This window comes from Saimiri boliviensis, chromosome 6, assembly GCF_048565385.1.
Source record: "Saimiri boliviensis isolate mSaiBol1 chromosome 6, mSaiBol1.pri, whole genome shotgun sequence".
NCBI classification, from domain to species: Eukaryota; Metazoa; Chordata; class Mammalia; order Primates; family Cebidae; genus Saimiri; species Saimiri boliviensis.
The window spans coordinates 126722410-126750077 of record NC_133454.1 but is presented as its reverse complement, the minus strand read 5'-3'; the positions used below and the strand labels follow the sequence as shown (position 1 = coordinate 126750077).

Here is a 27668-nt window from a genome sequence, read left to right as displayed (position 1 = left end):
AAGAGTATCAGTAGCCTATTACATCAAAAATAACAATTTTCCAATTTATAAATTGAAGGTTTTACCATTTATATAATGTTGTAGTGATAAATTTATATCCTGTAACAGGAAAGCTTATTAGCTGGTGATGAAGAAGGCTAGAACATCTCTTTCCCTCAGGATAGACTCTGCCACCCTTACTCATTTGCTCTGTGCCTTGTGCCATGCTAGGCACCTGCAAATCTGGACTGCACTTATTTCCCATTTCTTAGTCCACTTTTATATCTGCTTTGCCACTGAACTCTAAGGCCCTTGAGGGCTAGGACCACGGCATGTCTGCATAGTTTCCTTAACACTCAATCTGATTCCTGGCACAGCAGGCACGCATTATTCAGAGCAGTGAAGTAAGTGAATTTCACAGATTTGTGACATTGAATTTTTAACTGGCTGTAATAATGCACTGCTTATTAAGTGTTTTACTAATCTTTTTAATTTAACAACAATATCACAAGATATTTTATAGAGGAGAATATAGGTTTTTGTTAAGTCACAAAGTATGACTGGCAGGCTTATCAAAATGTTTTAGAGAAAACAGAAAAGTACTCAAAACACTGAATTCGCTTTAGTAAGTGAGCTGGGCAGCCAGATATAATGTTATATTAAAAGCTTCTTATATATTTGCATATATGTTAAGAACTCCTTTATCACCAAAATAAATACCAACAAAAACAAGTTTGATTAAAAACTCAACTTCTGGCCGGGCGCGGTGGCTCGGGCCTGTAATCCCAGCACTTTGGGAGGCCGAGGCGGGTGGATCATGAGGTCAAGAGATCGAGACCATCCTGGTCAACATGGTGAAACCCCCGTCTCTACTAAAAATACAAAAAATTAGCTGGGCATGGTGGCGCGTGCCTGTAATCCCAGCTACTCAGGAGGCTGAGGCAGGAGAATTGTCTGAACCCAGGAGGTGGAGGTTGCAGTGAGCCGAGATCACGCCATTGCACTCCAGCCTGGGTAACAAGAGCCAAACTCCTTCTCAAAACAAAAACAAAAACAAAAATGAACAAAAGAACCTCAAATTCTGGCCAGGCATGGTGGCTCATGCCTGAAATACTACCACATTGGGAGGCCTAGACGGGCAGATCACTTGAGGTCAGGAGTTCGAGACCAGCCTGGCCAACATGGTGAAATCCCATCTCTACTAAAAATGCAAAAACTAGCCAGGCCTGGTGGCACACACCTGTAATTCCTTGAACCTGGGAGCCGGGGCTGCAGTGAGCCTAGATCACACCACTGCACTTCAGCATGGGTGACAGAGCAAGACTCCACCTCAAAAAAAAAAAAAAAAAACACCCTCAAATTCTTCCAGTTGACTATCACCACCCTGCTGTACCCTGCTATCAACAGTATGGAATCTAGTATCACCATTCTAGATTCCTCTGCAATGCACAAACACGCATACAGTTTTTCTTGCATTAATGGGATCGTACTATACATACTGTTCCATGTCCTGCCTTTTTTTTTTTTTTTGAGATGGAGTCTCCCTCTGTCACCAGGGCTGAGGGCAGTGGCGTGTGATCTTGGCTCACTGCAACCTCCGCCTCCCGGGTTCAAGCGATTCTCCTGCCTCAGCCTCCCAATTAGCTGAGACTACAGGAGCACACCACCACACCTGGCTAATTTTTGTATTTTTAGTAGGGAGAGGGTTTCACCATGTTGGCCAGGATGGTCTCAATCACTTCACCTCATGATCTGCCTGCCTTGGCCTCCCAGTGTTGGGATTACAGGTGTGAGCCACTGCACCCAGCGCCCCCCCCTTTTTTTTTTTTTGAGACAGAGTCTGGCTCTGTCCCCAGGGTGGAGTGCAATGACCCAATCTTAGCTCACTGCAACCGCCGCCTCCCGGGTTCAAGCAATTCTCCTGCTTCAGCCTCCTGAGTAGCTGGAATTACAGCCACCATCCCTGGCTAATTTTTATTTTTAGTAGAGATGGGGTTTCGCCATGTTGACCAGGCTGGTCTGGAACTCCTGACCTCAGGCGATCTGTCCTTCTTAGCGTCCCAAAGTGCTGAGATTACAGGCATGAGCCACTGAGCCCAGTCCCACGTCCTGCCTTTTTATTCAACATATATCAAGAATACAACTTTTCAATTTTAGAAATGTTAAGAATATCTCATAGTAAGAGAACCCCATTCTACCTATGTACACTTTCAGGTGTCAACATTACCACAACCCCTCCCAAACAGAACATTATACACACATTGATAGCTTTACCAGTAAGTCAGTACTTTACTTTCTTTTTGAGGCTAGGTCTCACTCTTTTGCCCAGGATGGAGTACAGTGGTGAGATCATAGCTCACTGAAGCCTCGACCTGCCCAGTTCAAGTGATCCTCCCACCTCAGCCTTTCAAGTAGCTGGGATCACAAACACACCATCACACCTGGCTAATTTTGTATTTTTTGTAGAGATGGGATTTTGCCAAGTTGCCCAGGCTGGTCTCAAGTGATCTGCCTGCCTTTGCCACCTAAATTACTGGGACAAGTGGTGCAAGCCACTGGGCCTGGCCTAAGTCAGTACTTTTTTTTTTTTTTTTTTTGAGACGGAGTTTCGCTCTTATTACCCAGGCTGGAGTGCAATGGCGCGATCTCGGCTCACCGCAACCTCCACCTCCTGGGTTCAGGCAATTCTCCTGCCTCAGCCTCTTGAGTAGCTGGGATTACAGGCATGTGCCACCATGCCCAGCTAATTTTTTGTATTTTTAGTAGAGACGGGGTTTCACCATGTTGACCAAGATGGTCTCGATCTCTTGACCTCGTGATCCACCCGCCTCGGCCTCCCAAAGTGCTGGGATTACAAGCTTGAGCCACCGCGCCCGGCCTAAGTCAGTACTTTTTAATGCCGTATTTTTTCACTTAATACCCTTCCAACTCTATAATCTATGACTTGTTCTTCAACACTGTAAAACCTAACCTTTAAGAATCTTCAAAGCCCTTTTATCACAGCACTGAAATGCACTCTTTTTCCTTGGAATATTATGAATATTTCATCTACCACTTTTTCCCTCATTTCTTCTTTTTTTTTTTTTTTGAGATGGAGTTTTGCTCTTGTTACCCAGGCTGGAGTGCAATGGCACAATCTCAGCTCACCGCAACCTCCGCCTCCTGGGTTCAGGCAATTCTCCTGCCTCAGCCTCCTGAGTAGCTGGGATTACAGGCACATGCCACCATGCCCAGCTAATTTTTGTATTTTTAGTAGAGAGAGTGTTTCACCATGTTGACCAGGATGGTCTCGATCTCTTGACCTCGTGATCCACCCGCCTCGGCCTCCCAAAGTGATGGGATTACAGCTTGAGCCACCGTGCCCGGGCTTCCGTCATCTCTTCTAATTAATTCTGAAAGCCAGATAGGTTAAAACAAGAAACAATTCTTTTCTCTGCAGTAAAGGTAAAACTGTACTTGCTTTGTCCCCTACTGAAGTGTAGCCATCAGTGCTATAAGCACAAAGTTTTCCAGCGCTGCAGAGTCCCTCGCTGTGCAGTAATTCACCATCTACCCAATCTAATTCTTTTTTCTTTTGAGTGATGCTCAGATTCTCAAGGTATTCAAGCTCTAAGCTCAATATAGCTGAACGTGAGATTTAGCATAACTGATCAAATATAGGAATAATTAATCTATTTGATCTTAACACCTGTAGAACTGGAATCTAAATCTGTCCTGTTCTGACATTAACTACATTTTGACTGTGGTTTTGGGTAAACGAGAAGGTGTGGACAGTCTCTGGAGGGAGAATTCAAACACTGTCAGCCTGTGTAGTCATCTCACTGGCTACTTGTTCCTCATGCTCTGGCCTCTGCCACTGTACCTTAGCCAGTGATGGCAGCCATGTTTTTCAGTGGTGCCTGATAAACACAAGGAAGCTCTCTTTGGACACTTTTCATAATGCTAAGTGTCCTCATCTCTCTTTGTGCTGACTCTGCTTAATATCTGACCCAATGGCCGGGCGCGGTGGCTCAAGCCTGTAATCCCAGCACTTTGGGAGGCCGAGGCGGGTGGATCACGAGGTCGAGAGATCGAGACCATCCTGGTCAACATGGTGAAACCCCGTCTCTACTAAAAATACAAAAAATTAGCTGGGCATGGTGGCACGTGCCTGTAATCCCAGCTACTCAGGAGGCTGAGGCAGGAGAATTGCTTGAACCCAGGAGGCGGAGGTTGCGGTGAGCCGAGATCGCGCCATTGCACTCCAGCCTGGGTAACAAGAGGGAAACTCCGTCTCAAAAAAAAAAAAAAAAAATATCTGACCCAAATCTTTCTACATTTTCCCTTGGTATACCACTGTATCATTCTGTTGCCTCAAATCTCCTTATTTAGCTACTTTAACTAGTTAAACTACTCCAATGTTATTTGTTGTTGTTGAGACAGGGTTTCACTTCCATCACCTAGGCTGGAGTGCAATGGTGCCATCTCAGCTCACTGCAACCTTTGCCTCCTAGGTTCAAGCAATTCTCCTGCCATAGCCTCCTGAGTAGCTGGGACGACAGGCAAGCGCTACTATGCCCAGCTAATTTTTATATATGTATATATGTAGTAGATATGGGGGTTTCAACATGTTGACCAGGCTGGTCTCAAACTCCTGGGCTCAAGCGATCTGCCCACCTCAGCCTCCCCAAGTGCTGAGATTACAGGTGTGAGCTACCAGGCTCGGCCTCCAATAGTTCCATTTAAGGGAGTTTGTGTATTTCTACCACACTTGTATAACTGATTAGTGGATTATAACGTGGCTTTTTACAATTGGATTAAATGGAGTCAAATCTATCCATAGATATCCCCTTAGGCTGAAACGACTTTTTTTTAAAGTCATGAATTAGAAATACAGATACCCAAGCCAAAAGAGTGTTATGAGGTGTAACCTTAGAAGTCTTTCTTCTTAGGGTTCCTAAGACAATTATACAAATTAACAAGTCTCAAAAGTCACAATATAGGCTGGGTGCAGTGGCTCTCGTCTGTAATCCCAGCACTTTGCAAGGCCCAGGTGAGTGGATCACCTGAGGTCAGGAGTTCGAGATCAACCTGGCCAACACCGTGAAACCTTGTCTCTACTAACAACATAAAAATTAGCCAGGTGTGATGGCATGCTCCTGTAGTCCCAGCTACTCAGGAGGCTGAGGCATGAGAATCGCTTGAACTTGGGAGGTGGAGGTTGCAGTGAGCCGAGATCACGCCATTGCAGTCCAGCCTGGGTGACAAGTGCAAAACTCTTGTCTCCCCCCCCAAAAAAAAAAGTCACAATGTAAAGTTTCCCACATGCATCCATAATGGAATTTAAGTCCTACCACAATGGAAATGAAAAATCTGGGCTGGGCATGGTGGCTCACATCTGTAATCCCAGCACGCTGGGAGGCTGAGGTGTGCGGATTATGGGATCAGGAGTTCGAGACTAGCCTGACCAACATGGTGAAACCCCGTCTCTACTAAAAATACAAAAAAACTAGCCAGGCGCGGTGGTTCACGCCTGTAATCCCAGCACTTTGGGAGGCCGAGGCAGGTGGATCACGAGGTCAAGAGATCGAGACCATACTGGTCAACATGGTGAAACCCCGTCTCTACTAAAAATACAAAAAATCAGCTGGGCATGGTGGCGCATGCCTGTAATCCCAGCTACTCAGGAGGCTGAGGCAGGAGAATTGCCTGAACCCAGGAGGTGGAGGTTGCGGTGAGTTGAGATTGTGCCATTGCACTCCAGCCTGGGTAACAAGAGCCAAACTCCGTCTCAAAAAAAAAAAAAAACAAAAAACAAAAAACCTTAGCTGTGAGTGGTGGCGGGCACCTGTAATCCCAGCTACTCAGGAGGCTGAGGCAGGAAAATCACTTGAACCCAGGAACTAGAGGTTGCATGCAGTGAGCCAAGATAATGTCATTGCACCCCAGTCTGTGTGACACAGCAAGAATCCATTTCTAAATAAATAAATAAATAAATAAATAATTTAAAAATTGGAATATCCTTTGTCCACTTAAGGGTATGAAGTGAGTCTAGAAAAGTATGGCTAAATCTGTTTTGTTACACACATGAATCATTACAGAAGTAGGACCACACCTATCTGGAACTTTGTCATTTCCTCCCACAAATAAAAGCCACAATGATAGCAACTGCATCTTCTATAGCTAACATTATAAAACCAACTATAACACCAACTGTCCAGCTTCTATAGCTACTAAGGAGAACCAACCTCACCAGTTTATCACCCCTTTTAAGCCTCTGTTATTTGTTGTCTTTTCATTGATGCATAAACAATTATAAGATCTAATGGAAATGTCAATGGCAAAACGAATAAAATATGAAGTCCTATCCTAGTCTTTGGAATTCTTTCCTGAGGTGGCCAGGAGAAGCCGGGGAGCACCTCATCTGGTTATACGGTGGCCACGGAAAACCTGGATGAGGAATCAAGGATGGAAAAGACCTATTATGAGACATTCAATCCATTTTCATTGAGGTCACAAAATTATTCCCTGTAAGTTTTTATTTATTTATTTATTTACTTACTTATTATTATTTTGAGATGGAGTTTTGCTCTTGTTGCCCAGGCTGAAGTGCAACGGCGTGATCTTGACTCATTGCAACCTCTGCCTCCCGAGTTCAAGTGATTCTGCCTCAGCCTCCCAAATACCTAAGGAGGTACCCATCACCACACCCAGCTAATTTTTTTGTATTTTTAGTAAAGATGGGGTTTCACCATGTTGGCCAAGCTGGTCTCGAACTCCTGACCTCAGCTGATTTGCCTACCTTGGCCTCCCAAGTGCTGGGATTACAGGTGTGAGCCACCATGCCCATCCCCCTCTAAGTTTTTTAAATGGTTTAGAAGTAACTTAAAGTAATCTATGTGACAAGGTGTTTAAAATAACACTACAACTTACAGACTAGCTTTCTAATATACATACCCATAGTTCCAAACACTGATTTAAAAAGAAAATTGCTATTTCCAGCTTTATACTTCTTGGTGTTCACATTAAACGTTACTTAGGAGAAAAACCTAAAAGAATTTCCTCCAGTTTAGATAGCTCAAGGTTGGGGCTGGGAGCGGTGGCTCACACCTGTAATCCTAGCACTTTGAGAGGCCGAGGCGGGCAAATCACTTGAGCTCAGGAGTTCAAGACCAGCCTGGTCAACATGGCGAAACCCTGTCTCTACTAAAAATATACAAATTAGCCAGGCATGGTGGCATGCACCTGTAATCCCAGTTACTCAGGAGGCTGAGGCAGGAGAATCTCTTGAACCCGGGAGGCAGAGGCTGCAGTGAGCCAATAGTGTTCCAGCCTGGGCAACAAACCAAAACTCCATCTAATATATATATATATATATCAGGCATGGTGGCTTACATCTGTAATCCAAGCACTTTGGGAGGCTGAGGTGGGTGGATTACTTAAGGTGAAGAGTTCGACACCAGCCTGGTCAACATAGTGAAACCCCATCTCTACCAAAAATATAAAAAATTAGCCGGGCATGGTGGTGCATAATTCCAGCTACTCAGGAGGCTGAGGCATGAGAATTGCTTGAACCCGAGAGGCAGAGGTTGCAGATCTCACCACCGCACTCCAACCTGAGTGACAGTGAGATTCTGTCTCAAAAAGAAAAGAAAAGAAAAGACAGTTCAAGTCTGGATTCCTTAAGAAAAATATACAATATGAAAAAACTTGATGAAGTAATGGGATGAATTATTTTAAAATGATACTTTTCCAGTGTATTTAAGTCTTGATGCTAGAAATTTGAAACTAAAGATGCTAAAGCTACTTAATGTTAACCCCGCATAGAACAGTTTCATTTCTCTCACTCTGCTTAGTATGAAACTCCTATCAGTCACTTTTGTCCTGCTTTTTATGTCAAAGTAACTTAAGTCTAAAGTCACATTTTGTATATGAACACTTTCTAAGGCTCTCCTTTATTTTTGGGGTCAGCTGAAAACCTGTGTTTTTAAGATTAAATTTAAGTCCTCGATGAACATACAAATGTTAGTATTTTCAAAACACAGACATAACCTCACTCTAGGAACTGAAACATTGGGCAGCACTAAAACACACATGCATATTAACTTCTCTCTGGCTAAACCAGAGAGAACCAGAGATTACCCCAAATTCCTATACTTTTTCCCTCTGAATCCAGATACTGACTGCCCTAGCCAGATCAGTAGCTGTCATGTAACACATCAAACCCTTACCTTTACATCAGCAATGAGAGCATCTTCATCTTCTATCCCTGTGGGGACACATTTCTTGTGCAGTGGCAGAGACTCCAACTTATCTACAAGGCAGCGAAGGCCTTCAAGCTCAAAATGGGTCAGATGCACTTGCCTGTCCTTTCGGGGACCACACTGGGGATCCCACACTTGGCCATTGTGGGAACCCCGGCTAGAGTCAGAAGATGAGTCCCCAGACAAAGTTTTCTTCAGACCTGGAAGACTTCGGCAGGTTTTGCCCAGTCCATCATAATCCAAGTTGACACCATTGGCTACAGGGCTAGTGAGGACAGAACGCCTGCTGCTCAATCGTCGGGGTTCTCGATCCACTGCTTCCTCATCCCCATTTCCAGACTCCAACCCATTTAACTCCAAATCTACCAATATGAAGAAAAAAATGCAGTAAGAACATTTCACTTTGCCATGTGATCAGCAAGAGAAATGGATGGCATGAGAGGGGCCTTAAGGCTATAAATGACAAAGTTACCACATTTAAAAGATGGTCTCTCTTTATTCCAACCCATTTGTCCACTGATGAAAATCACGTTACAGGTAGAAACAGGATCCAGGAGGACATCTAGGTAATAGTCAATTGGATTTTTTAAAAGTTTGGGTAGGGGCCGGGCGCGGTGGCTCAAGCCTGTAATCCTAGCACTTTGGGAGGCCGAGGCGGGTGGATCACGAGGTCGAGAGATCAAGACCATCCTGGTCAACATGGTGAAACCCCATCTCTACTAAAAATACAAAAAACTAGCTGGGCATGGTGGTGCGTGCCTGTAATCCCAGCTACTCAGGAGGCTGAGGCAGGAGAATTGCTTGAACCCAGGAGGCGGAGGTTGCGGTGAGCCTAGATCGCGCCATTGCACTCCAGCCTGGGTAACAAGAGCGAAACTCCGTCTCACAAAAAAAAAAAAAAAAAGTTTGGGTAGGACCCAATCTTTGAATTGTCTACTAGAAATCAGTTATTTATCAAAGTGGCTGTAAATCGGTTTCAAGTTAAAGCTTGAATCTGGGATAATGACTTCATTACCTTTTAAAAGAGAAAACAGTATGAAGCACACATGTTTAAAAAAGTTTTAGCCTGGGTAACATACTGAGACCCCATCTCTACATTTAAAAAATTAGCTGGGTATAGTGGTGCATGCCTGTGGTTCCAGATACTAGGAAGGCTGAGGTGGGAAGACTGCTTGAGCCTGGGAGGTTAAGGCTGCAGTGAGCCGTGATCATACTACTGCACTCCAGCCTGGGCAAGAGAGTGAGACCCTGTCTCAAAAAACAAAACAACAACAACAACAATGACAACTTTTTGTCCAAAGTTTTGGTCTTAAAATTAAGCTTTGGAGTTGAAATCAATATAAATAACAAAACAAAGTGACCATTTTTGAAAATGAAGATTTTGATAGTCAAAACACAGTGATAATATTCACTGGTCTTTTCTATTATAATTTAGAAAATGCAAGAAGGTGCAAAGTAGTAAATAAGTCACCTCTTATCCCTCCACCCTAACAGTAACAACCAAACTGTACAATATGTTTTCTTTCCGTGTTTTAACAGATGTGTATGACTATGATTATATGTGGGTTTTTTTGGTTGTTGTTGGTTGTTTGTTTTGAGACAGGGTCTTACTCTATTGTCCAGGTTGGAATGCAGTGATGCGATCATGGCTCACTGCAGCCTCAACCTCCTGGGCTCAAGCAATCCTCCCACATTAGCCTCCCAAAAAGCTGGGACCACAGGCATGTGCTACCACACTCAGCTAATTTTTTACATTTTTGTAGAGACTGGGTCTGGTCATGTTGCCCAGGCTGGTCTCAACTTCCTGGGCTCAGATGAGCCTTCCACCTTCGTTTCCTAAAGTGCTGAGCTTACAGGCATGAGCCACGATGCCTGGCCCAAGATGTGTTTTGTTGGTTATTTTTTGAGATGGGGGGGGTCTCACTATGTTGCCCAAGCTAGTCATGAACTCCTGGACTCAAGTGATCCTTCTGCCTCAGCCTCCCAACTAGCTGAGACTACAGGTACACACCATAGTGCCTGGTTCTATTAGATGTATTTTTAAACAAGATTGCAATCATGCTGTTTATACAATTCTGTATCCTGCTTTGATATACTGAGTTAACATTTTTTCTTTTTTCTTTTTTTTTTTTTTGAGACAGAGTCTCACTCTGGCGCCCAGGCTGGAGTGCAGTGGCGTGATCTCAGCTCACTGCAACCTCTGCCTCCCAGGTTCAAGGGATTCTCCTGCCTCAGCCTCCCAAGTAGCTGGGACTACAGGAATGCGCCACCACACCTGGCTAATTTTTGTATTTTTTAGTAGAGACGGGATTTTACCATATTGCCCAGGCTGGTCTTGAACTCCTGACCTCATGATCTATCCACCTTAGTCTCCCAAAATGCTGGGATTACAGGTGTGAGCTACCACACCCAGCCTATTTTTTATTTTCAATTAAGAATATAAACTATGAGTAAAATTATGTAGGACAAGTAAAATGCTAAAGCAAAAAGTATCTTGATTGAATTAAAGATTCCATAAGAACATGTGATCCACGAGGTCGAAAGTTCAAGATCAGCCTGGCCAATATGGTGAAACCCCATCTTTACTAAATATACACAAATTAGCCAGGCACGATGGCAGGTGCCTGTAATCTCAGCTACTTGGGAGGCTGAGGCAGGAGAATTGCTTGAACCTGGGCAGCAGAGGTTGCAGTGAGCTGAGATCCCATCACTACACTCCAGCCTGGTTGACAGAGTTAGACTCGGTCTCAAAAACAGAAAGACAGAAAGAAAGAAAGAAGTCTCAAAAGAGAAAAAATAGGAACATGTGATCCCAGCATATTAAAGTTCAAGTCCTCTCCAATTTCAGACACAAGAATCTAAAAATATATACTGAAACTACCCCGTCATCCAATTAAAATATTTGTCTGACAGATGTTAGAGAAACTTGAAAACACAAAGATTAAGAGCATAAACTGTAGAGTCTGACCAACCTGGTTTAAGCTGTGAAGCTGAACCATGCTGGGCAGACTCTAAAAGCTGTGGCTTTGCCACTTATTAACTTCAAGATCATGGAGAAGTTTTTAAATATCCTTGAACCATAATGTCCCCATTTGTAAAATGAGGATAATAATATCTACCTCTTCAATAATAAGAATTTAATAAATGTAAACTGCTTAGTATAGTGCCTGAAACACAACAGGTTATTTTGATGACATATTCCTAGTTTTTATTCTGCCAGACCATTCTTTATGCAATAAAACATATTAGACAACTGGGCCAGGTGTGGTGGCTCACGCCTGTAATCCCAATACTTTGGCAGGTAGAGGCAGGACAGCTTGAGGCCAGGAGTTTGAGACCAGCCTGGGCAACAGAGCAAGACCTCATATCTCTACAGAAAATAGGAATTAGCTGGGCATAGTGGTGCGTGTTTGTAATCCTAGCTACTCAGGAGGCTGAGGTGGGAGGATTGCTTGAGCCCAGGAGTTTGAAGTTACAGTGAGCTATGATCATGCCACTGCAATTCAGCTTGGACAACAGAGCGAGGCCCTGTCTCTAAAACAAAAACAAAAAACATAAACATATTAGACAACCGATCATCTTTCTTTCTCTCTTTTTTTTGTTTTGTGACAGGGTCTCACTCTGTTGCCCAGGCTGGAGTGCAGTGGCATGATCTCGGCTCACTGCAGCCTCAACCTCCTGGGCTCCAGCAATCCTCCCACCTCAGCCTCCTAAGCATGGTGGACTCGAGCCACCATGCCTGGCTAATTTTCTGTAGTTTCTGTAGAGACAGGGTTTTGCCATGTCGCTCAGGATGGTCTTGAACGCCTGGGCTCAAGCCATTCGTCCACCTTGGACTCCCAAAGTTCTGGGATTACAGGCATGAACCAGCACGTCGAGCTTGATCATCCTTCTTGAGGAGCTAATAGCAACTCAAAGACCAGCTCCAGAGTATTTCATTTGGCCATTAACTCACATCTGGGTAGGTAACTGGTATTCAGTTCTAATGAATGAATTTGGTACTTCCAAGTAAATAAATTAAAAAGCCAAGAACATATTGAGTAACAGCCTACTATTTTGGGCCTTATCCTCAGTTCTATAGGCAGAATACTTACCCATGCTGAGGGACTCTTTCTGAAATTCCTTGGTTAGGTGGGAACGGTTGGTTATGCAGTACACATAGCGTTCCAACACGTACCAACACATCTCATAGTAGAATGGATAGCGAAACTTATTTGGAACCTACAGAGGAATACAATAATGAGAAAAGCAACATGACAATTTTCAAGGAAAGAGAGTACAACAAATGAAATTACTGGAATTATTAACCCGGAAATACTCTCACCAGTCAACCTATAAACCCAGCTTGGCATTTGAAGCAAAAACTCAAGTAGATCCGTCAACTTAGAAAATGTTGGTTTTAGGCCTGGCGCAGTGGCTCACGCCTATAATCCCAGCACTTTGGGAGGCCGAGGTGGGCAGATCACCTGAGGTCGGGAGTTCGAGACCAGCAGCCTGACCAACATGGAGAAACCTCATCTCTACTTTAAAAAAAAAAAAAAAATGGGGCGGGTGGAGAGAGAGAAAGAGAGAGAGAGAGAGAGAGAGAGGGAGAGAGAGAGAGAATGAACAAAAAAGAGAAAAGGTTGGTCTTGGGAAACAATCACTGAAGACAAAAGGTACTTGGGAAAGACCATTTAGAACCATAAAGAAGCTATCTTGGTTGAATAGGAAAGCATCAAAATGAAAGTTTGGGTTTTGGGATACAGTAAACTGAAAGAGTAAGCCACAAAACACTTGAGAAAAAGGCACGCAAAGTACTCTTGCTTTACTATGTTTTCCCCTGAATCAGAAGGCTATGGAACAAAGAATCTCATAGAAAAACAGAACATGAGATGAAGTGACATGTTTGTATTAGCTCATTACATATGCTAAAGTTTAACGACTCATTCTGAGACCATGTCTAGTCTAAGGCACCAGCCTGGGTATTTTCCCAGTAAAAATGCTCAGCTTGCCTGCCTCATACTTTGTCGTCTGCCAAGATGGTATGTTCACAAACCAGATTAATGTTCCATATGACCTAATCAGTCACTATCTTTAATTTTCTTTCCATTCTCCCCAAAAGAGCATTTTCATTATTATTTCAGCTGGATACTAATTTTTTAAAAGTACTCTTTAGATGTATTGCATTCCAGGACAGGCCAAATCTGCACAGATTTATCAGCGAGGACGACCAATGATGGGGGACTAGCCTAAATATATTTTGTTGCCTTTTTAAAAACTTTTTTTTTTTAACTTTTATTTTTAGAGACAGGGTCTTGCTCTTTCTTCCAGGCTAGATTGCTGTGGTGCAATCATGGCACACTGCAGCTTCAAACTCCTGGGCTTGAGAGCCTTGCACCTCAGCCTCCCTAGCTGCTGAGATTATGGGTGTGTGCCATTATACACCTGGCTAATTTTTTTTTTTTTTTTTTTTTTTTTTGTGAGACAGAGTTTCACTCTTGTTACCCAGGCTGGAGTGCAATGGCGCGATCTCGGCTCACCGCAACCTCCGCCTCCCGGGTTCAGGCAATTCTCCTGCCTCAGCCTCCTGAGTAGCTGGGATTACAGGCACGCGCCACCATGTCCAGCTAATTTTTTGTATTTTTAGTAGAGACGGGGTTTCACCATGTTGACCAGGATGGTCTCGATCTCTTGACCTCGTGATCCGCCCGCCTCGGCCTCCCAAAGTGCTGGGATTACAGGCTTGAGCCACCGCGCCCGGCCACCTGGCTAATTTTTTAACCCTTTTCCCTGTTAGAAAATAAAAGTGCAGCTCGCTGCCAGAGCTCACTAAATTTTACATAAACATGCTTTTGATGCTGAAGGAACTCTGATCTTGAAGGTGAGAATAAAATATAAAAACTGTCCTTGGAGTTATTTCTGAACAAAACTAACATCAAATGGAAAAAAAAATAAAAAAACAAATCAAAACTAATATCAGAATAGTCTGAATCATTAGGATTGTCTATTTCAGAAAAATCAGAGTCATCAAATGAATCTTTGGCCAACAACTGTTCACGAATGATTTTTTTTTTTTTTTTTTTTTTTTTGAGATGGTGTCTTGCTCTGTTGCTGAGGCTAGAGTGCAGTGCAGATCTCAGCTCACTGCAACCTCTACCACCCAGGTTCAAGCATTTCTCCTGCCTTAGCCTCCCAAATAGCTTGGATTAGGGACGTGTACCCCCACACCTGGCTAATTGTTATTTTTAATTTTTTTTTTTTTTTTTTGAGACGGAGTTTCGCTCTTGTTACCCAGGCTGGAGTGCAATGGCGCGATCTCGGCTCACCGCAACCTCCGCCTCCTGGGTTCAGGCAATTCTCCTGCCTCAGCCTCCTGAGTAGCTGGGATTACAGGCACACGCCACCATGCCCAGCTAATTTTTTGTATTTTTAGTAGAGACGGGGTTTCACCATGTTGACCAGGATGGTCTCGATCTCTTGACCTCGTGATCCACCCGCCTCGGCCTCCCAAAGTGCTGGGATTACAGGCTTGAGCCACCGTGCCCGGCCTATTTTTTTTTTTTTTTTTTGAGACCAAGTTTCAATCTTGTTGCCCAGACTGGAATGCAATGGTGTGATCTCAGCTCACCACAACCTCCACCTCCTGGGTTCAAGCCAGTAGCTGGGATTACAGGCATGTGCCACCATGCCTGGCTAATTTGTATTTTTGGTAGAGATGGGGTTTCTCCATGTTGGTCAGGCTGGTCTCAAACTCCCAACCTCTGGTGATCCGCCCACCTCAGCCTCCCAAAGTGCTGGGATTACAGGTGTGAGCCACTGTACCCGGCCTATTTTTGTTTTGTTTTGTTTTTCTTTTCTTTTTCTCTTTATGCAGAAAACTCTTCATGCAGAGATAAGGTGGTCACTTCATGTTACTGAATATATATTTTCCTTTTCTTCCCTGAAACTGAACCAGTTAAGCCCCATAAGAGTTATCTTTAACCGCAAAAAGGGAATGCACTCTAAAAACCAATTTTCAGACTGAATCTTTTTTTTTTTTTTTTTTTTTTTTTTTGAGGCGGAGTTTCACTCTTGTTACCCAGGCTGGAGTGCAATGGCGCGATCTCGGCTCACCGCAACCTCCGCCTCCTGGGTTCAGGCAATTCTCCTGCCTCAGCCTCCTGAGTGGCTGGGATTACAGGCACACGCCACCATGCCCAGCTAATTTTTTGTATTTTTAGTAGAGACGGGGTTTCACCATGTTGACCAGGATGGTCTCGATCTCTTGACCTCGTGATCCACCCGCCTCGGCCTCCCAAAGTGCTGGGATTACAGGCTTGAGCCACCGCGCCCGGCCCCAGACTGAATCTTAAAATGTGTACATAATTACCTCTTAGAATGAGAGTTAAACAGGAGTATTTTACTGTGGAATCATACATTTTTTTCTCTTTTGAAACATTTTACCTAATGTAGACTATATACCTTTTTTTAAAATTAAGAGACTGTGTCTCACTCTTCCACCCAGGCTGGCACCATCATAGCTCACTGCAATCTGGAACTTCTGGGTTCTAGCAATCCTCTCACCTCAGCCTTCCCAGCAGCTAGGATTAAGGCATGTGCCACCACACCCGGCTTTGTTGCTCAGGATAGCCTCAAACTCCTCACTTCAGGTAATCCTCCCAACTTTGGGCTCCCGAAGTGTCGGGATTATAGATGTGAGCCACTGTGCCTGAACTGTACTTTTGTTACTCTTAACAAATAAACAGGGCCGGGCGTGGTGGCTCAAGCCTGTAATCCCAGCACTTTGGGATGCTGAGGCGGGTGGATCACGAAGTCGAGAGATCGAGACCATCCTGGTCAACATGGTGAAACCCCGTCTCTACTAAAAATACAAATTTAGCTGGGCATGGTGGCACGTGCCTGTAATCCCAGCTACTCAGGAGGCTGAGGCAGGAGAACTGCTTGAACCCAGGAAGCGGAGGTTGCGGTGAGCCGAGATCGCGCCATTGCACTCCAGCCTGGGTAACAAGAGTGAAACTCCGTCTCAAAAAAAAAAAAAACAAAACAAAAACCCAGAAATTTATTTTTATAAAATGTATTGAGGAAACACTGCTTCCTCTCTTAATTCTACTAGTCAGGCAACTTCTGTAACTCCAACAATAATATCAATGGTGTGTATAGTGATACATAGCTCATACACCAAAATAAGTGTTGCAAAATAGGCACCATAATGGTTGACTATTATCACAGTACATAGGTCAGTGACCATTCCTTATAAAAGTTGTGAATTGTTCACTAATTGCTATTTAAAAATTTGTAGTACTTTAATTCTACCAAAAAGTTTCAAGAGCAATACCATGAATACTTCTATACTCTTCTCTGCAATTCTCTGCTACCATTTCTCCACATTTGCTGATCTTCATATTAGCTTAGTATTCTGCTAAGCTACTTGAGAGTAACTTATAAATATCACAACCCCCAAATATCTAATTGCTATTTAATCCCAGTATCATTTATACTTTCGTATATGATTTAGCCCTTACCAATCAGAATTCTGCTAAAAAATAAGCCCCCATTCTCTAAGGCACAGGCTAGCCTGCAAATAACACTTAGTGGATTTGACCTGCTGCCTCTTTTTATGATTCCTGTGAACTAAGAGTGTTTTTTACCTTTCTTTCCCCCCTGTGTCAGACAGGTAATGTGCTGACATATTAATAGTAACAAGGTTGAAGGGTGGCACATTTCACATCTGTGCATGAACACCCAATCATCATGCTCATGAACTACAAAACGATCTTTTTTACATTTTTTTTTTTTTTGAGACAGAGTTTTGCTCTTGTTACCCAGGCTGGAGTGCAATGGCGCGATCTCGGCTCACCGCAACCTCCGCCCCCTGGGTTCAGGCAATTCTCCTGCCTCAGCCTCCTGAGTAGCGGGGATTACAGGCACGCACCACCATGCCCAGCTAATTTTTTGTATTTTTAGTAGAGACGGGGTTTCACCATGTTGACCACGTTGGTCTTGATCTCTTGACCTCGTGATCCACCCGCCTCGGCCTCCCAAAGTGCTGGGATTACAGGCTTGAGCCACCGCACTCGGCCTACATTTTTTAATGGTTGAAAAAATTTAAGAATATTCTGTGAGGCCGGGCACGGTGGCTCATGCCTGTAATCCCAGCACTTTGGGAGGCCGAGGCGGGTGGATCACGAGGTCGAGAGATCGAGACCATTCTGGTCAACATGGTGAAACGCCGTCTCTGCTAAAAATACAAAAATTAGCTGGGCATGGTGGCACGTGCCTGTAATCCCAGCTACTCAGGAGGTTGAGGCAGGAGAATTGCTTGAACCCAGGAGGTGGAGGTTGCGGTGAGCCGAGATCGCACCATTGCACTCCAGCCTGCAGCCTGGGTAACAAGAGTGAAACTCCGTCTCAAAAAAAAAAAAAAAAAGAAAAAAAAGAAAAAGAATATTCTGTGACATGTTAAGTTATATGAAATTCAACTTTCAGTGTCTATGAATAAAATTTTATATTATTTGAGTCATACTCATTTAAGTATCTCATGCTACAAGGTAGGGTTTCAGTTATAACAGATACTTTATCACCCATGAAGCCTAGGCTATCTGGTCCTTTACAGAAAAAGTCTGTCAACTCTTGCCTTAAAGTATCACTGTATATAATAAATTAACATTTTTCTATGTGTCTAGAACAGTATCAGCTGTGTATCATCCCACAGAAAACTGTTCTCAAAATGTCGATACTGCATTTTAACTGAAAGAAAAATGGAAGTTTTGACAAACCATCAATGAATCTCTTGTAACATCTATCTTAACTGGAGTAAACCTCTTCACATCCAATTGTTACATAAGATTACTTACCCGTGTCCGATCTTCAATGTTGTATATTTTTAACTGCATAGGGATGTTGAAGCTATGCAAAAAATTGCCTCCAAACACTAACGTGTCTGTAGGAGTATACACAGCATGAATCCAGCCTAGAAGAAAGGAACAGAGGGCAGTGGCTGAAAGTACACGTTACAGTAAGTCTCTCTCAGAGAACTAGTACAAGACCCCTAGATCACACTCTTTACTCTGATTCTGCTTCTTAGCCGTAGGCCAAGTTATTTAATCTCTCAAAGAGCCTCAATTTCCTCTATAAAACCAGTTTAAATAATACTTCTTATGGTTACTTGTGAGAGTAAAATGAGAAAATGCACATCAAATGCTCAGCATATAATATTTATTAGAACACCAACTATAAAGCAGGCTCTGTAGAAGACAGTTTATAATTCAGGGGTGTCCAATCTTTTGGCTTCCCTGGACCATGCTGGAAGAAAAATTGCTTGGGCCACACATAAAATATGCTAACATGGCTGAGCAAGGTGGCTCACGCCTGTAATCCCAGCACTTTGGGAGGCTGAGGCAAGTGGATCACGAGGTCAGGAGTTCAAGACTAGCCTGGCCAACAGGGTGAAACTCTGTCTCTACTAAAAATGCAAAAATTTGCTGGGCATCGTGGCATGCGCCTGCAATCCCAGCTACTTGGGAGGCTGAGGCAGGAGAACTCCTTGAACCAGGACCCAGGAGGCGGAGGTTTGCAATGAGCTGAGATTATGCCACTGAACTCCAGCCTGGGTTAGAAAGAGAGACTCCAGCTCAAACAAAAAAACAAAAAATGCTAACACTAACAACAGCTGACGAGCTTAAAAAAAAAAAATGCAAAAAAACCCGTATCTCATAAAATTTTAAGGTTTATAAATTTATGTTAGGCCACATGCAAAGCCATTCTTGGCTGCATGAGGTCTGTAGGTTGGATAAGCTTGTTTACATGTATCCTCATTTATATTCCTTATAACAAAATGAGACACAGATTTAAATATTTGCTCAAAGTGTAGTATCTAGCAGGTAAATGCAAAGTCAGAATCCTAATAGAGGTCTGTGACTCCAAAATCTGTGATCTTTATAAGCACTTTTGATTTAATGACTTGGTCAAAAACATCCCTGATTCAGCATGCTAGCCTTGAGGACCATTTCCTAGACTAGTGGGCAGCTCTTCAACATAGGTTGTATATCACTTGCAGAACAGGTCCTATCTATAGAGACTCTGAATTACTAGGGCTAACACAGAGCTCAAACATTTGTATCTGAAAAGCCCCGGCTGGCAATTCTGATATACTTCAGTGGAAAACCATTGCCTTTCAAACTGAAAACAAAACAAAACCACCTCAGCATCTACTCCATAATGACAGGAAGATGCACTGTTTTTTCCTGCAGACCCCAGCATCATAACGATTCTTGGTGGTAATCCATCAATTTCTTTCTTTTTTTTTTTTTTTTTTTTTTTTCCTGAGACAGGGTCTCGCTCTGTCAGCCAGGCTGGTGTGCAGTGACGGGATCCTGTCTCACTGTAACTCCACCTCCGGGGTCCTGGTTCAAGCAATTCTCCTGCCTCAGCCTCCTGAGTAGCTGGGATTACAGGCACGCACAACCATGCCCAGCTAATTTTTGTATTTTTAGTAGAGATGGAGTTTCACTAAAAACGTTGGCCAGGCTGGTCTTTGAACTTCTGACCTCATGATCCGCCCACTTAGGCATACCAAAGTGCTGGGATTATAGGCATGAGCCACTGTACCTGGCCCAATTTCTTTTTCATTAAAAAAAAGAGTGGCTAAATAACCCACTCTTCCCATTTTGCTTACCTGAGGGAATGACGAAGGTATAGCCCTGCTTGAGCTCAATGCGCTGGCAATCTGATACCCGGTCACCCAGAAAGATGTCTCCCTGTTTCCCTGAGAGCAGCCAATTCTCGTACAGCTCCAGGTTGTGGGCTGTAGGGGGGATGAGCCAGAAGACCTGTGAGTTAAAAAACTTTAGTCTGTTAACAGCCATTGACATGACCCAGTCGTCTCCCTCAACTGATAAACAGGTACAAAATTAAGACCACCAGGTAGAAGAAAAGCAAGCAATTTTCCCAGCCTATAGAAGTTGACTATTTGGTAAACCCTAGAAGATTCAAGGCAGTAGATCTTTCTTATCTTCCACTTGATCCAATAGTATTAAGGCTTCCCCGGGGTTTGACTGTAGAATCCAGATCCCATCCAGGACTCTGAGAGAAGAGGGTCATTCAGCTCATTACCTAGGCAATACCTTTAAACACTCCTAACTCTCTGGCCTCCAGAGTCCTAAGTAGCCCAGTTAATTAGGTACAATATTTTCAAGAGACTGGCTCGAGTTGTTTTGTCCTTAGTTATAAAAGGAAAATCAACAGGGCTTAAAGAGATCTGAAGTAAACAAAATGACTTTTGGATTTGGAGATATAGCTGTTCTGATAAATTTTTTTTTTTTTTTTTTTTTTTGAGATGGAGTTTCACTCTTGCACCCCAGACTGGAGTACAATGGCGTGATCTTAGCTCACAACAACCTCCGCCTCCAGATTCAAGTGATTCTCCTGCCTCAGCCTCCCAAGTAGCTGGGATTACAGGCATCCGCCACCACGCCAGGCTAATTTTGTATTTTTGGTAGAGACAGGGTTTCACCGTGTTGGTCAGGCTGTTCTCAAACTCCTGACCTCAGGTGATCCGCCTGCCTGGGCCTCTCTCAGTGTTGGGATTACAGGTGTGAGCCACTGCGTCCGTCCAAGACCTTATGTTTTAAACAATGTATTATCCGTTCTCATTCTAGATCTACTTTTTTCTTACAAATGCATTCACTGCAAGTAAAAGTAACAAGAGTGTAATACTATAAAACTTGGATATTAATTCTAGATTTCCATTCTCATATAGCATTCAGAAGCATTTTACAAGCTGGAATATAATTCTGAATGAATAAAGATAATCTCTGTAAACCTATTTACATCCTCAAAAAGGACTTAAAGGTTTCCTTTGGTTACATTTCAGACCAATGCCTACACAGAGGGAAAGTTGGTTTAGATCTTAATTTGCTGATTTCATAGTGAATCCATCCAAAATTTGTATTCTCTTCCACTATTTATCATACTTCTAGTACAGAAATTATCTTGTCCTTCTAAAATCACTTCTTTGGCTTCATTTGAAGAACTCTGATTCAGGAATCTATAAACAGGACCGTTGAGATTTACTAAGTACTGTACCAATATTGGTGTAATGATAGTGAATTAGATGAATACTATTTTCTAATGAACACTAGCCAAAGAAGGTGAACTTAATCTATAATTATTTCCAGACATGAATGGGGACAATTCACTAACAAATTCATTTCCAGGGTATACTAAGCATACATGAACTGAAGCAAAGTCATATAGATTCCAAACCCCATTAAAACTATGACCATACCTTTCCCCCTTGATGGATGTGATACCAAACAGAGGTACCACCAAAGTCCACGTGGAAGTCAGTATAGCAGCCTCGAACACTCATTAGACAGTACCTGCCCCAATAAAAAGCAGCAGCATTAGTGGACTGATGGAAAAAAATGCATCTGACCCACCAAAATGCCATACTCTCCTCTTGTATACTCCCTTTATCCTCCATCTAATCAAGTTCCATAGGACAAAAAATGATGCATTTTCAAGTCATCACATTATCAGAAAAAGTTTTATATATTTTTTTAGCTACCCTATTGACTAAAACGTAATTTTTTTTTCCCATTAACCATGTGATTGTGTGCTATGGTATGCTCACATACACTCTTCCTTGTAGAATCATAAAGTCTATTCTTTAAATAATTCATCTTTTTGTTTGTTTGTTTGTTTGTTTGTTTGTTTTGAGACGGGGTTTCGCTCTTGTTACCCAGGCTGGAGTGCAATGGCACGATCTCGGCTCACCGCAACCTCCGCCCACTGGGTTCAAGCAATTCTCCTGCCTCAGCTTCCCTAGTAGCTGGGACTACAGGCGTGCGCCACCATGCCCAGCTAATTTTTGTATTTTTAGTAGAGACGGGGTTTCACCATGTTGACCAGGATGGTCTCGATCTCTTGACCTCGTGATCCACCTGCCTCGGCCTCCCAAAGTGCTGGGATTACAGGCTTGAGCCACCGCGCCCGGCCCAATAATTCATCTTTTTAATCATTTAGGACACAGAGCAAAGCCCGTAAGAGAGGAGCCAATCCTTACTATTTATTTATTTATTTATTTAAAGATGGGGTTTCACCATGATGGCCAAGCTGGTCTTGAACTCCTGACCTCAGGTGATGCACCCACCTTGGCCTTCCAAAGTGCTAGGATTACAGGCGTGAACCACTGCGCCTGGCCCAATCCTTACTATTACTTTACTTTTCCAAAGCATGCTGAAGAAGATGCAGGGCGCATGACTTACTTCTGCACTTTAGGGTACTGCATCTCCAAGATGGCATTTGTTGATTCAGTCTGGCTTTCCTTCAAGTGCCTTGGCCACATATTGTCTACCCAGTCGATGAAATCCACCTTTAAACAGAAGAAGAAAACACTTGGGCTCCAAGGGAAAGGTTGGGGGTCAAAGATAATTTCAAAGTCAAGAAAAACAGAATTTCTTAAAATACACACCAAAAAAATTATAATTATAAGCAAATTAAAATAATCCGTTGGTGAATTTTAGGGTTACCAGGACACCATCCTAGAAATAATTGTTTTTTTTTTTTTTTTTTTTTTTTTTTTGAGACAGAGTTTCGCCCTTGTTACCCAGGCTGGAGTGCAATGGCGCGATGTCGGCTCACCGCAACCTCCGCCTCCTGGGTTCAGGCAATTCTCCTGCCTCAGCCTCCTGAGTAGCTGGAATTACAGGCACGTGCCACCATGCCCAGCTGATTTTGTTGTATTTTTAGTAGAGACGGGGTTTCACAATGTTGACCAGGATGGTCTCGATCCCTTGACCTCATGATCCACCCGCCTCGGCCTCCCAAAGTGCTGGGATTACAGGCTTGAGCCACCGCGCCCGGCCCGAAATAATTGTTAAAGGAGAATAAAGACTAATCATTCCATCAAATGATAATAGTAGAGACAGCACTAGTCAAAAAGGAATAACTGATGATGCAATAGTGTACAACAATGACTTCTCTTCTACGTCAAAACTCATATAGTTTGCTTTATTTTTTAATCCAATAAAAGGTGTTGCCTGGAAGGTATCCATAAATTCAGCAAAATATGTACCATTTTTAGTACAGTTAAGGTGCCAAAAGTTGGGCAAACCAAAAAAAAAAAAAAATATATATATATATATATATATATCTCCAGTATGGATTTGTAGCCTTGCATTGACAATGTGCCATAGAAACTACCAGCTTAGGAATAAGAAGCTGCAGGTCTGTCATGTCTTTTCAAGACTATATAAGGCCCTGAAATTCATCTATAAAACTAAGACAGAGCAGGCACAGCGGCTCACACCTGTAATCCTAGAGCTTTAGGAGGCCAAGATGGGAGGATCACTTGAAGCCAGGAGTTCAAGACCAGCCTGGGCAACACAGTGAGAACTCACCTCTTCAAAATAAAATAGCCAGGTGTGGTGGCTTATGCCTGTAATCCCAGCACTTTGGGAGGCCTAGGCAGGCAGATCACCTAAGGTCGGGAGTTCAAGACCACCCTGACCAACACAGAGAAACCCTGTCTCTACTAAAAATACAAAATTAGCCAAGCATGGTGGTGCATGCCTATAATCCCAGCTACTTGGGAGGCTGAGGCAGGAGACTCGCTTGAACCCAGGAGGCCGAAGTTGTGGTGAGCTGAGATTGCACTCGAGCCAGGGCAGCAAAAGCAAAACCTGTCTCAAAAAAATAAAATAAGTAAACAAAAATAATAAAATAAAAATAAATAAAAAGTAGCCAGGCATGGTGGCACGTGCCTATAGTCCTAGATACTTAGGAGGCTACAATGGGAGGTTTGCTTAAATCCAGGAGTTCGAGGCTACAGTAAGCTATGATCATCACTGCACACCAGCTGGGGCAACAGAGTCAGACTGTCTCAATTTAAAAAACCTAAAAACACACACAAAAAAACTAAAATAATTACCTCAAAGATATGTTGGAAGGATTAAATGTAAACACGTTTAAAATTTTGAAATAATGTTGTGAGAGTATAGAAACCTTTTTTTTGAGACAAAGGCTCACTCTGTCACCCAGGCTAGAGTGCAGTGGTGTACCTCAGCTCACTGCAGCCTCTGCCTCCCGGGTTCAAGCAATTCTGCCTCAGCCTCCTGAGTAGGTGGAATTACAGGCACCCACCAGGGCACCCAGCTAATTTTTGTATTTTTTAGTAGAGACAGGGTTTCACCATCTTGGCTGGGCTGGTCTCAAACTCCTGACCTCATAATCCACCTGCCTTGGCCTCCCAAAGTGCTGAGATTACAAGTGTGAGCCACCGCGCCTGGCCAGGAATCTTTTAAATAATATTGGCTGAAAAAAAAAGAGAAGTGAAAGCAATACAAATTGCAACATTTTACACTAAATTATAACATGTCCTTGTACCTTCAAGTGTCTACACTCAACTACTGAACTCCAGGTAGATAAAGCCTGAGAGCCAACCAACTATGAATTCAGCACAGTGCCTGGTAAACATCCAACTTATGGCTGTAAAAAACATATATCTGGAAAGCTCTGTAACAACATCTATGTATTTGATCGCTTACTCCCTTATAATGCAAATCAAGACTTATGCATACAACTGTGCATGATATGAAGCAGTTGTCTAAAGGACACCCAGATGTTAACTGTGGGTGTTTAGAAAGCATCACCACTGACATGGAAGAAACAAACAAGACAAGAAGTAACCGTTAAGGTTAACCTGCTGCTCCATTTCAAAGAATTTCTGCTCAGGGAGCCAACAATTTTAACCAAGCCTCCACTGGTCCTAGAACATTGAATAAGTCCTGACTGCCTTTCTTTTTTTTTTTGAGACGGAGTTTCGCTCTTGTTACCCAGGCTGGAGTGCAATGGCGCAATCTCGGCTCACCACAACCTCCGCCTCCTGGGTTCAGGCAATTCTCCTGCCTCAGCCTCCTGAGTAGCTGGGATTACAGGCACGAGCCACCGTGCCCAGCTAGTTTTTTGTATTTTTAGTAGAGGCGAGGTTTCACCATGTTGACCAGGATGGTCTCGATCTCTCGACTTTGTGATCCACCCGCCTTGGCCTCCCAAAGTGCTGGGATTACAGGCTTGAGCCACCGCGCCCGGCCGTCCTGACTGCCTTTCTTTCCTTCAAATAAAATTTACTGTTTCTTAATGTAGTGGCCACCATCTCCCATCTCCATGTGTTGTCCATGAGAATGCCTTTAACAGAATAATAAAGTACTTGCTTAATACACTGTAAGCCCTCATGTCCGAATGGGGAGAGGAACGGTTCAGAACACTTAAGTATTTTTTTTTTTTAAACCACACGTTCATTCACAGAAAGCAGAATTTCTTTTCTTTCTTTTTTTTTTTTTTTTTTCTTTTGAGACAGAGTTTTGCTCTTGTTACCCAGGCTGGAGTACAATGGTGCGATCTCGGCTCACCGCAACCTCCGCCTCCTGGGTTCAGGCAATTCTCCTGCCTCAGCCGCCTAAGTGGCTGGGATTACAGGCACGCACCACCATGCCCAGCTAATTTTTTGTATTTTTAGTAGAGACGGGGTTTCACCATGTTGGCCACGTTGGTCTCGATCTCTTGACCTCGTGATCCACCCGCCTCGGCCTCCCAAAGTGCTGGGATTACAGGCTTGAGCCACCGCGCCCGGCCAAAAATAGATATTTTTAAAAAATTATAATAAATTTTAAAATTCACCCCCTGCAAAACTTTAAGCGATTTCAGAAAATGCAGTTAGTCTTATCAAAATACAGTATTAATATATTTGTATAAAAATAAAAGCTATGCTTGTCAAATAGTCTTGTTTACCTTTAGCTTAATCTTGGTATGTACAAAAAATTATAAATTTTCCCAGTATAAAAGCAACCCATTTTATTTTAATTTTTTGAGACAGAGTCTTGTTCTGTCACCCAGGTGGGAATTCAGTGGCACAAACATGGGTCACTGTAGCTTCAACCTCCTGGGCTCAGGTGATCCTGCCACCTCAGCCTCCTGAGTAGCTGGGATTACACACGTATGCCATCACACCCAGCCATTTTTTTTCCTGTACTTTTTGGGGTTTCACCATGTTGCCCTGGCTGGTCTCAAACTCCTCAGCTAAAGCAATCTACCAGCTTTGACCTCCCAAAATGCTGGGATTACAAGCATCAGTTACCAACACCCAGCCGAAAACAACCCTTTTTGGTCACAATGACAGTATGAAGAAAATGATTACACTTACCGTGGAGGGCCTCTGCACCATGTTCTCCAGTCTGGTGTGGCTAAACTCAAGGCTGATGACATTATAGAGTTTCTCTCGCTCCTCCTCTGGGGTCTCATAGTAGCGTGTCCACTGAGCCATGGTCATTTCAATGCCTTTTTGTGTGTTCACATCCATGACATCCACCATGCGACGACTCCCTGTCATAAAAGATGCATCGATCATCTCTTTCAAGCCACTAATATCCTTAAATATACTAAGAGTATTTTTAAAAAAAGAAGGAAAAAAACTATCCTTTCTTAATTTCAATAATAGACAAGCAAAAAGTTCTCACTCAACATAATCATAATCAAATCACAGAGAACGGAAAAGATAATGGACAATGTTAGTAATAACAGTTACTCCCTAAGACATGTTTACTATACAATCAGTTGTTGAATCTTTTTATCTAAGGTCTCATTTAATACTAACAATTCTAAATGCTAAATACTAATCTCCATTTCATACATGAGAAAGCAGATGTTAGGTAATGTATAGAACAAAGCAGGATAAGAACCCAGGCAGGCTCACTCTAGAGTCAAGCTCTTACTGAGCTATACTGATTTGATGCAGGCTGACCTAATCTATCCCATACTTTGAATAAAGGATCCATGATTTAGTGGTAATAGACTGATTTTGAATTTATATTCTTTTGTTAAACAGGGTTATTTCCCAAACCTGTCAATAATATCCTAGTCCATGAAGATAATTATCCTAGCTCATGAAGAATAAAGTCCCCTTTTCATTCATTCCACAAATATTTATAGAATGATAAAGATACCAGGATGGACACAAAGATCTGCATCAGATTCTTGTTAACTACAACAAATGCAGAAGGCCACAAGAGTCAGCATAAAATAGTAATGGAGAGAAAACAATAGCTTTGGAGCCAAAGATACCTAAGTTTGTTTGTTTGCTTGTTTATTTATTTATTTGGAGACAGAGTCTCGCTCTGTCACCCAGGCTGGAGTGCAGTAGCAAGATCTGCCTCACTCAACCCTCCACCTCTTGGGCACAAGCAATTCTACTTCTTCTGCCTTCTGAGTAGCTGGGACTACAGGCGCATGCTGCCATCCCCGGCTATTTTTTGTACTTTAGTAGAAACAAAGTTTCACTGTGTTGCCCATGCTGGTCTCGAAATCCTGAGCTTAGGCAATCTGCCCACCTTGGCCTCCCAAAGTGCTGAGATTACAGGTGTGAGTCACTGCACCTGGTCTATTTATTGATTTTATTTATTTATTTAG

At 42.9% G+C, this 27668-nt stretch overlaps 1 protein-coding gene, 1 long non-coding RNA gene and 1 pseudogene across 5 annotated transcripts in view; all 3 read right to left on the bottom strand.

Moving 5' to 3' along the window:
* The window catches only part of KDM2A (lysine demethylase 2A), a 150023-nt gene that overhangs the window by 23797 nt on the left and 98558 nt on the right, over positions 1-27668 (bottom strand). For all 4 annotated transcript variants that reach the window (XM_074401761.1, XM_039470717.2, XM_039470716.2 and 1 more), the window contains 7 exons: positions 26407-26585; positions 22472-22578; positions 21490-21583; positions 19879-20032; positions 18059-18174; positions 12317-12443; positions 8190-8584 (listed from right to left, as the gene is read on the bottom strand). In XM_074401761.1, the coding sequence (XP_074257862.1) occupies positions 8190-8584; positions 12317-12443; positions 18059-18174; positions 19879-20032; positions 21490-21583; positions 22472-22578; positions 26407-26585 (1172 nt within the window). The remainder of the gene's footprint in view (positions 1-8189; positions 8585-12316; positions 12444-18058; positions 18175-19878; positions 20033-21489; positions 21584-22471; positions 22579-26406; positions 26586-27668) is intronic.
* On the bottom strand, positions 10976-12310 carry LOC141584916 (uncharacterized). Its single transcript, XR_012518212.1, has 2 exons — positions 11957-12310; positions 10976-11647 (listed from the first exon to the last, which is right to left on the bottom strand). It is a non-coding gene; the product is annotated as an uncharacterized LOC141584916 (long non-coding RNA).
* On the bottom strand, positions 16869-16978 carry LOC120364840 (small nucleolar RNA U13; annotated as a pseudogene).